Source organism: Camelina sativa, chromosome 6, assembly GCF_030686135.1.
Source record: "Camelina sativa cultivar CO46 ecotype springtype chromosome 6, ASM3068613v1".
Classification (NCBI taxonomy): Eukaryota; Viridiplantae; Streptophyta; class Magnoliopsida; order Brassicales; family Brassicaceae; genus Camelina; species Camelina sativa.
This window is the reverse complement of record NC_141885.1, coordinates 20,189,655-20,202,465: the sequence shown is the minus strand read 5'-3', so window position 1 is coordinate 20,202,465 and position 12,811 is coordinate 20,189,655. Positions and strand designations below refer to the sequence as shown.

The 12,811-nt window shown below is 38.1% G+C and overlaps 2 protein-coding genes and 1 pseudogene across 3 annotated transcripts; 2 read left to right on the top strand and 1 right to left on the bottom strand.

Annotated features, from left to right (window-relative positions):
- Window positions 1-3,673: 3,673 nt before the first annotated feature.
- Window positions 3,674-4,912, top strand: LOC104791810 (uncharacterized). Its single transcript, XM_010517782.3, has 3 exons — window positions 3,674-3,865; window positions 3,996-4,101; window positions 4,477-4,912. Exons 1-3 carry the CDS (start codon window positions 3,830-3,832, stop codon window positions 4,620-4,622), a joined length of 288 nt encoding a protein of 95 aa, XP_010516084.1. The 5' UTR covers window positions 3,674-3,829; the 3' UTR covers window positions 4,623-4,912.
- A 1,948-nt stretch (window positions 4,913-6,860) lies between these two features.
- Window positions 6,861-7,995, bottom strand: LOC104791808 (dirigent protein 24 pseudogene; annotated as a pseudogene). The gene has a single exon (XR_015559565.1). The product of XR_015559565.1 is annotated as a dirigent protein 24 pseudogene (transcript).
- A 514-nt stretch (window positions 7,996-8,509) lies between these two features.
- On the top strand, window positions 8,510-12,811 carry LOC104791807 (spliceosome-associated protein 130 A). The gene is made up of 3 exons (XM_010517780.3): window positions 8,510-11,820; window positions 11,930-12,421; window positions 12,518-12,811. Exons 1-3 carry the CDS (start codon window positions 8,812-8,814, stop codon window positions 12,653-12,655), a joined length of 3,639 nt encoding a protein of 1,212 aa, XP_010516082.1. The 5' UTR covers window positions 8,510-8,811; the 3' UTR covers window positions 12,656-12,811.

Sequence of the window (12,811 nt, the reverse complement as noted above, 5' to 3'; positions counted from 1 at the left end):
AGCCTTTTATCTTTTACAAGTAGTAAGTACTATAGATGACGACGACGTTTTTATTCATATGATATGATGATGACGACAACGTCCATAGTTATAAAATAATGGTTTGATTTTAATTAGGCAACTACGTACATCTATCTGATTGTTTTAAAAATCGAAAGCAACAGAGAAGTGTATATGTTAACCAACCATTTTAACGCAAAAAGAATGAACAAAAATGTGGAAGATACACTAAATGGATCGTATTCTACAAACACCCGAGAATATATTTGAATGATAATCTCATCGTTAAAGAACAACGTGTGAATACTTTATAAATCCGTTGAATTTAGGAAGCGTTAAAACGTCCAAATATTTTGTCCATGGTCATTAAGATGCATTATTAATATAATAATATTCACTGTATCTAATAGTATTTTCTTTTTCCATTTGATTTTCTATCAAATAAAAATTGTTTAGATCCTCTAGTAAGACAAATCTGAACGTCGCAATAATTTTGCATCGGGGAAATCTATCTTGACTTGGCACCAATATGAACGAAATAACAAAATATGTCTTTGGAACTTCATGAATTTTTCTTACTCTACAGAGACCGATATGTGTTCGATAGATAAGAGTGTGTTTTTTTTTTTTGATAAAGACGATAGATGGAGTGTTAATTATACCCAACGTAGACATATATAACATGATATCGATCGGTAATTAGTTGAAAGTTACACTTTTTCAGAGTGTCTCGCAAATCTTGCAATAGATCTTAGGGTAGATGAATAAGGAATCCTAAGTTGACGCAGACCGAGATATTCAAAATAGTATAAGGGTTTCCTAAATTATCCAAACATCGAATTATAACTTAAAGTTTGGATCCACTATATGAGTGGACCCGGATAAAGTTGTAGGTTTTGTATCGTAGCTTGAACAATTTTTTGTGTATAGTACACATGGTGAAGTTTTGTTTATTTGGTACTTTTAACCAAGCTTAAGCGTTGTACATAGTACATGCTTATTCAAACCAAAAATATCATTAGTTGGGTTAATAAGCGTACCGCATCTTTCTTTTCCAGTCGTGATCTATATATAATTGGGCCACCCAAGTTGTAGTTCTAGTAGCACATATTTATTAGACAAACAAAACTATTCAAAACAAGACACCTTAAAAGCTAAAATTTCATAATTCAATAGCTAGAGATGCCCCCTATAATATCATTAGGACGTCTCTGATCACTTGTTTTTGGCTCAAAGGAAAAGATACAACAAACATATTCCGTTATGCTGACACGGCAAGATTGAATATAACCTCTCGACTTTAAAGAATATAAATTGAGCAATTTTGGCTTTAGAGAAAAGGAAAAAAACAAGTGGATGGGTGTGGTCAATAGAATCTCCACTTGTCCCTGCGACAAAATTTGGGGTTTGCTTTTTGAAGAGCTTTTTGGTTTGAAAGGTTTTGAGTTAAGGCAATAATAATATGAGTCTACTGCACTAACTTTGTCTCTTTTTGCACTGTCGCGTCTTTCGGCTGTCTCGTCCTCCAGTGATATTTCGTAGTTCTTAAATAGTTTTAATCAGAAACCCCACCAGAATTACGTATATTTTCATGAGAACAATCGAACGATAGAGATTCAAAATGGGTAGAGGGATCAATTATTCTTGATGGCTTGTCAATTTGGACAAAATGTGATCCAAAACGATGAATAATCAGATTTAGCTCTCTTTTGGTGAACTATGAATATAGTAGCTACAGATTAACCATATTTAATAAAGAAACAATAACATGGAGACAAAGATGCCAAGCATAAACACGGAAGAAGTTAACAATAACAATTTTTTTTTTGGTATCAATGTGAAGATAAGTTAACAATAACATGGTTATGATTTGCTTTAATTATATGGTATAGAAAAGTTACAAACACTGAAAGTTCATATTTTAGTACTTGGATGCCCTAATTAATTTAGAAGTAAAGCTTTATAGAAAAAACAAAAAGTGAAATCCGATATATTTAGTTCTTTTCCATGCATCACTAGTTTTCAAACTCGGACCGGACTTAATGGCTAGATGATTGATACATCGATTGAGCTATCCAGTTTTTTCACTTTTTATTTGTGAACTACTACTTATTTCTCTTGTTCTAATCATATATTTTTGGTTTGTCCGAGAGTTTGGGACCGAACTAGACGCTAAACTTCTATTTTAGGTACATTTTTTTTGGAATCAGAATGAACGTAAGTAACACCACTACTGCTGGCCTATTTGACACGGTTGTATATACGTTATAATACATCAACTATTTTCTTGTAACACGTACGCAAAACGTTTTCAAAATCGTTAGAAGTTAAACACACTCGTAACTACGGGTTTAAATGATACCATGATCTCAAGAGGTTGGATAAGGAAGGTATCTTAGGGTATACGAATAAGTGGATGAGAAAGAATAGGCGTCTTGTTTGTAATCTTGTTGACGAGGAGAGGGGAATGAGAGAGAAAGTGGTCATGAATAGGGTTTTAATTTGATTCGAGGGAATAGTTGCTGTTTCAGAACTCAAATTGAGAGAGCTAGCTAGGTCCACATTGATGAGGAATATGTATAGTTTTATTAAATGTCTGAATTTGATGGATCCTTTGCTTCAGAAACCTTTGATTTCGACAAAACACCCCTCCTCAATGTGTTTGTCTCTCAGTTCTTTACGTAACCTTTGTAGATTCTCTCTCTCCCCCTCCCCCTCCCCCTCTCATGTCCATTTGCGCCACGTCACTCAGCTAGTTCTACCATTTGCGATTATTTGATCTTATTGTAGATTGTTATGCGTGACGTGGCATCTTCCCATTGGTTTAGAATCAAAAACTTTAATCTCCCGCGTCCCCTTCTTACCCAACCCAAAAAAACTTAATGATCGCTTTAATTTGCTTTTTTTTTTTTTTTCTGTAACGTATACTACACATGTCATGGTGATAATACTTTTAGGAGTCAATTATTTAGATGATTAAATTTTGAATAGTATTTATGAAAGATTGACGACTTGGTTGGTGTTATTAAAAAGTAATCAAATTCCAAAAGAAAAATGATCGAATTACCAAAGAGCAACTTAAGTTAATGATAGTGTATTGTAGCTAACGCCCGATGTAATGTTTTTATTGATGTTAATAACATATATGTGATGTTCTCCGCTTATCTGTACTAATATTGGATATCTTACAACAGTTATTTTTCTTTGTTCTTGATGAAAGCCTTTAACATTTTAAAGTTTTATATTCCACAATACATTCTTAGAAGAACTCGGTTAATTACAAATTTACAATTGCTCTAGTACGACATTATTTTATTTTGCACTAGCTCCTTTACAGTTCCGTATTCTTCAATTACTCCTTTTCATGTAATCATGCCTTAATTAGAGAAAATCCAACCTCTGTGCTCTGTAAAGCTCATTTTCTTATATAAAATTAATTATTAACACCAAAAACGTATATATTTCTAGAAGATTATGGAATTAAAAACACGACTAAGTGTTTTTTTGCAGAAAATGTAGAGAGAGGGGGGCCATGGATCACGTGGATGATGCGTGGGATGGAAATGAAAAAAACGAAGGGAGAAGAGAGAAAGAGTGATTTTACAAATCTCCTCTAATCCTTTCTCAGCCAATTAAGATCAATCTCCCACGTGGGGCTTCTGGCCCCATGCATGCTCATCATCTTTCAACTATTCACTCCTTTTGTCTCCTTCTTCATCCTTTTTGCGTGATCTTCTTCTATATATGGCTGTCTTTATCTCCACAAGTGGCTTTTAGAGAAGGCTCTTTTGAGTTTTGGTGTTGATTCTAGCTAGGGTTTCCATTAACAATGGCTGATTCTTCTTCTGCTTCTTACATTCACATGGTAATTTTATATGTGATTCAAGAACCTTTTGTAGTACTACTCCCTTGTTTCGATGAGTGATTATATATGTTTTTCTCTGTAACATGTGTATATACCTCAATTTGTTTCGGATGTGTGTATGTATGTATAGGTGCAGCACATGATAGAGAAATGTTTGATCTTCCATATGAGCAAAGAAGAATGTGTGGAAGCTCTCTCTAAGCATGCAAACATCACTCCTGTCATCACCTCTACGGGTTTTCCTTTCTCTCTCCACTTTTTTTTATATACCTTCCTATAATCCTTATATACATACACCTATGTATTCTCTAACGGGATTATAAACTGTGGACATATCATTGTATTATTATACCATCATTAGGAATTTGATCTTGCGACATGTAGGTACCTACACATATGATCTTCCGTGATCGATGGGTCTTGAATTTTTTTTTTCTATTCATATAAGTGCTCATGCATGATCTAATGATCATGTGCACTGCTTTGAATACTTTTTTTCAAAAAAAAAAAAAAATTGTTACATAATAGGATAAATATTATGTGCTAATCGAACTCTAGATCTTATATCTTTTTTGTTATCATAATTAATTGGAAACAAAAAAAAATCACAGTGTGGAAGGAGCTGGAGAAAGAGAACAAGGAGTTCTTCAAGGCGTATGAAGAGAGGCAAAGCAAACAAGAGCAAATGTCGGAGGAAGAGACAAACCAGATGATCCAGAAGATTATCTCGGATTCATCTAAAGAATCCGACGAATGATCGCGATGTTCGATCGTTAGATTTCCAAAAACCTTATAGTTTACATATATATGAATCTCATGAAAGCGATTTATCCCTGACGCATGCATGTTTATGTGTGAATTAAATCGTTTTTTCCTCTCTTCGCATCGGTCCAACAAGAAAGACAGCAAAAAAAATGGAGTGGTGACACTCATTTTTGGTACGTTATACGTACGTGGTCCACATAATATTGCCTTTGTATAATTATTAAATATAATAAAACTGACGCTCATACATCGATAGATCGTGTGGCGTTTTAATTGAATGTATATATCATGTGTATATATATATAGTCACATAAACTATTTATTGATGGTCTTGGTCACCTTAAAAGTCTATAGCACTCTAGGAAAATAATTATCATCATGGTTCCCAATATGCTTGCAAGTTTAGGCATCTACGTGACCAAAACCACCCATAAGTTCAGAGTTAGGTGAGAAACCCAATCGAATTTTTTTTCCTTCTGTTTTTGAATAGAAATTGAAAAGGTCTCAAGTAGTTTTCATTAATACAAAGAAAAAAATGTCCACTAATTTCCAATTAATCTCCAAATACACCTGGTTCAACGTTAGAAATTGTTAGAGCATCTCCATCCGTTTTATAAAATTTAAAGTTTAAATCCCAATTATTCCAGACATGTGTCTTTGTCTAGACTAATTTAGATACTCAAAGACCCTTAACGTGTCAATAATGCATTGATTTCGTTTTCTTTTGTTTTTTTCCTTTTCTTCATTTGCTCTTTTCTCTCTCGATACAAACAAAGAGTATTACTGATGAAGATGCTCTTAGGACATCTCCACTGAGAGTTGCTAATCAAGTAAATTGTTTAAAAATATATATATATAATAACGAAAGAGAAGAAAAAAAAAGAAAATCAGTTATTTAGTCAAGAAAGGTTTCTCTTACCAAATAGACATCTATCATTTTCGTAGTGGTTACTATTAATAAAAAGATAATAAACATATATATATATATATGATCAAAATATACTTTTTTTTTTAAAGAAACCTTACAGCTTTGCTGGTGTTGGACTTGGTCTTAGAACGCCTCATTACCCCTCACTTGGACAATGTTACCTTGTGCACAATTTTTTCTGTTTTTGAGAGGTCAAAGTTACAGAAACTTAACATAAGAAAACTCTCACTAAACATGACACGAGTAAGGGCATTATTATTGGAGTAACGCCGGAACGTTTCTCAAAAAGATAAAAAAAAATATTTTTTTCACAAATTATTATTATTTATTTATTTTTAATAGCTGTTCCACTAATCAAATAACACCTGTCTCATTTGTTACTAGAACCGTTTCTCAAGTTACTATGGAAAGAAACGTTTCCTCCTTTTTTTCATCTCTCTTCCCTTTACTATTTTTTTAATAAGAGTATTGGTAAGAGAATCTACTGTAGGTGGTCTAAGGAAACTGAAACTCACAAATCAGACGACTATAACACGTGTTACTTGCTAGCCCAAAAGCCACATGTCTGAAAGACTAAAATTCCTTTGAAATTTGTTTTATTTTGTTGGTAAGTAATTAATCCACCACAACTCTGTAAATGAAAAATTCTTAAAAGGATTATTCTTGCGTTAATTGATATGATGTAGAGGCTTACAAAACCCAAATTGAATACTCGATAAGGAAATGGAGTTTTGACACGTCTATTTTGTATCTTGTTACAATATCCGTATATGATTTGTTATAATTTTTTAGATAATAACTTATTAATATATCATATATCATAATGGATTCTTACGTTACCAACGGAACGAAGGAATGGCAATGTTTTCAACACTTCTTGTAATTAACCTCAAAGATCTAAGAAATTATACTCTAAATTTCATCAACAAGGCTATGTGGATTTGTTAACGACGACATTCAAAACTTTTAACTATTTTTGTTCCTTTAACTTGAGCTCTAAATCTTGAGATTTAAGTCAGACGATAATAGTGTTTACACAAGCGTTTTGTGTTTTAGAGACAGACAACTATTTTTAAGAACTAATGCATAAATTTAAGTATTTACCAAAAAAAAAAAACCAAAAGAGTTTTGCATGTAAAAAGACATATTAACTAAATGTATGGAGGTATGGTTTGCAACAATATAGGGCGGCTCTCTCACTATCCTCTTTTTAACTAAATGTTTTGTCCTTAAAGGCCACATTATTGCAGCACTTGAGGTAAAAACGTTGATTTTTTTGGAATAAATTTTACATATTGTTCAAAAAAAAAAACATATTAAAGATTCTCATTTAACCATTTTTTATACATTAAACGTGCACAACACAATAAAAGCCACACATGAAACTAGTAAACAAGAACATACACATAAAACAGAGATATTTTTACAACAAATGCCATTACTCTTCAAGCTTTGTAATATGTAAGATAGACGCTGAAATGTAGAATGGTATCATGACCATCAGTGACATGTTGGTCTTCCTGGTTGTACAGAGTCTCCACGACAGCGTACCCTTTAGCATGCTCGAATCTCCCAGTCCCACCCACAACAGCGATATGCGAGGCATGAGAAGCAGTTCGGTGAACCCCGAAGAAGCTGATGGCATCATCAAGGGTGTCATGATGATCATGCTCTTCGTGGAGCAACACGGTTAAGGAAAGGGTCTGGCTAGTTCCGTCCAAAGAGGTAGCCAGGTAAAACCCTTGGGCTCTGCCAATGATCGCAGAACCTAGCTCATGGCCCTCAGTGAGCTCATCGTCAACCACGGTAATAGTGCCAAACATGAGCTGTTGGAGGGCAGCTGCGGGAGGGAGCTGACCCGTGGTTACAAAGGGAAGGTTATTGGAGCTAAGGGATCCTTGGGAGTTACCGTTACTGTTTTGGATGACGGTGTTGGCTTGAGAGCCACTAAGTCCTGTGAGGAGTGGAGCTGTGTTTGGGTTGATTAAATTGTTGATGTTGTTTGCGTTCACAAGCGGCACTGCGTTATCTACTGGGAAAATGTTGTTGCTAGATTTAGAAAACGGTATACCATTCACCTCTGTTTGTGCTACTATCCCCGTAACCACACGTGCTGACGGGTGTGATCCGCCTAGCACGTCATGCATAAAGAACTCGAGGATTGGCTCGTGTCCTCCCGTGACAGGTCCTGGGAGAGGAATTGGTATTGAAGGTGGTGTTGTTGTTGCTGGAGTTGTTGTTACGGCTGGTGAACTTTCATCCTCCGCTTCCGGTACCGGGGGGATTTGGGTGCCGGGGACTAGTTGTGGCTGAGTTTGAAACTCATCGAGAAGTCGAGCGGATTGGACAATGGAAGCTATCAAGAGAAAGAGAAAGATTGTTAGGCTAAGAGCTTTGGCCATTGTTCTCTCTTATGCTTTGGTTTTAATTAGGTTTTGTGTTTGTTTTCTGAGGCCTATGGTTTTGTTTATATAGGAAGCTTGGAGGATGATAGAGTGAAGTTGTTGTTGTTTTTGTCGTTGCTTTCTTAAACTCTAGTTGAGTAATGGATTTAACTAAACCTCTAGGTTTCATTAATTTTAATATGCTACTTACTCCTCTTGTTTGATCTGGCCTTGTTGATTTCTTTGACATATTTTGCTTCTTTCTATTTCCCTCGTTAAAAATTAAAAGAGATCGTTTAAAAAAAAATAAAAATATTGAATTTGAAGAGATCGTGTTCATATCTTCTTATACATAAGACAATTTATGCATTCGTTTACGTTGTAGGAGACAGTGTTTGTTCCAACATTATGTTATCTTGCTTAATTAAATCATTGTAAATTTGGAGTTTTTTTTTTTTTTTTTCTTGGTTACAATCTGACTTTTATAGTTTTGGTCCAAACACTTTTGAGTTTTTTTTTGGTAACTTGTCCCATAAATCACAATTTATAATAGACAATTGGGCCAATGTTGGGCCAAAATCGTTAAACTACATCCAGAATTAAGGCCCATGATTGAATCTCCGCCGAGCAGGAACCACCACTCCCCTCGTCGAGCTTGGAGGAGCTATGGCGGTAATTCATAATTAGCTGAGCTCTAGGGTTTATTGTTTCCCTTCTTTACCAAAATCTGCCAAATCCAAAGTTGCAAACAGTGAGTTCACCTGAACTCGGAAGCAAAGCCATCCTGAAGTTGGTACAGTAACCTCGCTTCTGCTAAACCCTAGCCGGTTCGGTGTGGTTGTATTTGTAGGGTTGGTCATTTGAGAGAGATGTATCTGTACAGTCTTACACTGCAGCAGGCGACGGGAATCACCTGCGCAATCAACGGAAACTTCTCCGGTGGGAAGACGCAGGAGATTGCGGTAGCTCGTGGCAAGATTCTCGATCTTCTCCGCCCAGACGAGAACGGTAAGATCCAAACGATACACTCTGTGGAAGTATTCGGTGCAATTAGATCCTTAGCTCAGTTTAGGTTGACCGGTGCGCAGAAGGATTATCTAGTGGTTGGGTCAGATTCGGGTAGGATAGTGATACTTGAGTACAACAAGGAGAAGAATGTGTTCGATAAAGTTCATCAGGAGACCTTTGGCAAGTCGGGTTGCAGAAGAATTGTGCCTGGCCAGTACTTGGCTGTTGATCCCAAAGGAAGAGCTGTTATGATTGGAGCTTGTGAGAAGCAGAAACTGGTTTATGTTTTGAACAGAGATACTACTGCTAGGTTAACCATTTCTTCTCCTTTGGAAGCTCACAAGTCTCATACTATTTGCTATTCTGTCTGCGGTGTGGACTGTGGCTTCGATAACCCCATTTTTGCAGCCATTGAGCTTGATTACTCCGAGGCAGATCAGGATCCTACTGGCCAAGCCGCTAGTGAGGCTCAGAAGCATTTGACTTTCTATGAGCTCGATTTGGGGCTCAACCATGTCTCTAGAAAGTGGTCTGAACCAGTTGACAATGGTGCCAATATGCTTGTTACTGTTCCTGGAGGCGCTGATGGGCCGAGTGGAGTTCTGGTTTGCGCCGAGAATTTTGTTATTTACAAGAATCAGGGTCATCCTGAGGTGAGAGCCTTGATACCTAGACGTGCTGATTTGCCTGCTGAACGAGGAGTTTTGGTTGTTTCTGCAGCCGTGCACAAGCAGAAGACAATGTTCTTCTTTTTAATTCAGACCGAGTATGGTGACATTTTTAAGGTTACTCTGGATCACAATGGAGATAATGTCTCCGAGTTGAAGATAAAATATTTCGACACCATTCCGGTCGCTGCTTCGATTTGTGTTCTGAAGCTGGGGTTTCTTTTCTCTGCTTCGGAATTTGGAAACCATGGTTTGTATCAGTTTCAGGCCATAGGGGAGGAACCTGATGTAGAGTCTTCATCCTCTAATCTGATGGAGATTGAAGATGGTTTTCAGCCCGTCTTTTTTCAACCTAGACGACTTAAGAACCTTGTTAGTATTGACCAAGTCGGGAGTCTGATGCCACTCATGGACATGAAAGTCCTAAATCTTTTTGAAGAAGAAACCCCTCAGATCTTTTCACTTTGTGGCAGAGGTCCACGCTCCACTCTAAGGATACTGAGACCTGGTTTGGCCATCACTGAGATGGCTGTCTCTCAGCTTCCAGGTCAGCCAAGTGCTGTGTGGACGGTGAAAAAGAATGTGAGCGATGAGTTTGATGCATATATCGTTGTCTCTTTTACCAATGCTACTCTTGTTCTTTCGATTGGTGAAACAGTTGAAGAAGTTAACGACAGTGGGTTTCTTGATACTACCCCGTCCCTGGCTGTCTCCCTGATCGGCGATGATTCTCTCATGCAAGTCCATCCCAATGGTATCCGCCACATAAGGGAAGATGGACGCATTAACGAATGGAGAACTCCTGGCAAGAGGTCAATTGTTAAAGTTGGGTATAATCGGCTTCAAGTGGTCATTGCATTGAGTGGGGGAGAGCTTATCTACTTTGAGGCAGATATGACGGGTCAGCTGATGGAGGTGGAGAAACATGAGATGTCTGGTGATGTGGCTTGCCTGGACATTGCGCCTGTTCCTGAAGGAAGACAAAGGTCTCGCTTTCTTGCGGTGGGATCCTATGATAATACTGTGCGCATTCTATCTTTGGATCCTGACGACTGTCTGCAGATTCTCAGCGTGCAAAGTGTCTCTTCAGCTCCGGAGTCTCTGCTATTCCTCGAAGTTCAGGCATCGATTGGTGGAGATGATGGTGCTGATCACCCGGCAAATCTCTTCCTTAATTCTGGTCTGCAGAATGGTGTTCTATTCAGAACGGTGGTGGATATGGTGACTGGTCAGCTTTCGGATTCTCGTTCCCGCTTCTTGGGACTGAAGCCTCCCAAGTTATTCTCCATTTCTGTGAGAGGTCGGTCTGCAATGCTGTGTTTGTCTAGCCGACCTTGGCTTGGTTATATTCATCGGGGACACTTCCACTTGACGCCTCTTTCTTACGAGACTTTGGAATTTGCTGCCCCTTTTTCATCTGATCAGTGCGCTGAAGGTGTAGTCTCTGTCGCTGGAGATGCTCTGAGAATTTTTATGATCGATCGTCTTGGTGAAACGTTCAACGAAACAGTGGTCCCTCTGAGGTACACGCCTAGAAAATTTGTTGTCCAACCCAAGCGGAAGTTGCTGGTTATTATCGAGAGTGACCAGGGAGCATTCACCGCAGAAGAGCGTGAAGCTGCAAGAAAAGAGTGCTTCGAGGCTGGTGGAGTGGGAGAAAATGGCAATGCAGATCAGATGGAGAATGGTGCGGATGATGAAGATAAGGAGGACCCGCTTTCAGATGAGCAGTATGGTTATCCAAAAGCAGTTTCTGAAAAGTGGGTTTCTTGCATCAGAGTTCTTGATCCTAAGACAGCTACGACAACTTGCCTCCTGGAACTTCAGGACAACGAAGCTGCATACAGTGTCTGTACGGTGAATTTCCATGATAAAGAGTATGGCACTTTGTTGGCTGTTGGTACTGTCAAAGGGATGCAGTTCTGGCCCAAAAAGAATCTAGTGGCTGGGTTCATACATATTTATAGGTTTGTGGAGGATGGGAAATCTCTTGAGCTTCTTCATAAGACGCAAGTAGAAGGTGTTCCTCTTGCTCTGTGCCAGTTCCAAGGAAGACTGCTGGCAGGGATCGGACCTGTCCTCAGATTGTATGATTTGGGGAAAAAGAGACTGCTTAGGAAATGTGAAAACAAGCTCTTTCCAAACACCATTATCTCTATCCAAACTTACCGTGATCGTATATACGTTGGTGACATTCAGGAGGTGAGTGCTAGATCCTATTTTTATGTTTACTTATTATTGTTGTTGTGCGCTTCTTATTGGTAAATAAATATCTCATCTGACCTATCAATTTTTTGTTTTGTTTTTGCAGTCTTTCCATTACTGCAAGTACAGGCGCGATGAGAATCAGCTATACATATTTGCAGATGACTGCGTCCCGAGGTGGCTGACAGCATCGCACCATGTGGATTTCGATACCATGGCAGGGGCAGATAAGTTTGGGAATGTGTATTTTGTGAGGTTGCCGCAGGATGTGTCGGAGGAGATAGAAGAAGACCCGACAGGCGGGAAGATCAAGTGGGAGCAAGGAAAGCTGAATGGAGCACCGAACAAAGTGGACGAGATAGTACAGTTCCATGTTGGGGACGTTGTGACGTGCTTGCAGAAAGCTTCGATGATCCCAGGTGGATCGGAATCCATAATGTATGGAACAGTGATGGGTGGCATAGGGGCATTACATGCATTCACATCCCGTGATGATGTCGATTTCTTCTCTCATCTAGAGATGCACATGAGGCAGGAGTATCCTCCTCTCTGCGGGAGAGACCACATGGCTTACAGATCTGCATACTTTCCGGTCAAGGTATGAACCAATAATAACCCATTGCTCTTTTTCTCCTTTCCAAATAAAAAGCCTTGTTTTTGAATTGACACTTTTTGCATCTTTTCTGTTTAACAGGACGTGATAGATGGAGATCTCTGTGAGCAGTTCCCGACACTTCCAATGGACTTGCAGAGGAAAATAGCAGACGAGTTGGATAGAACACCTGCGGAGATTCTGAAGAAGCTCGAAGACGCTAGGAACAAAATCATTTAATAAGTCATTGTTTTGTTGAAGACTAAGGACAAAGTAGAGAAAGAGGTTATAATATAGTTTTTGTGACAGCATGTTTTATTGAGAGATTTGTTTAGCAAAATTTCATACACTTTAATATGATTACCAAAAGTTAAATAAAAGTAACTATATTCAGAA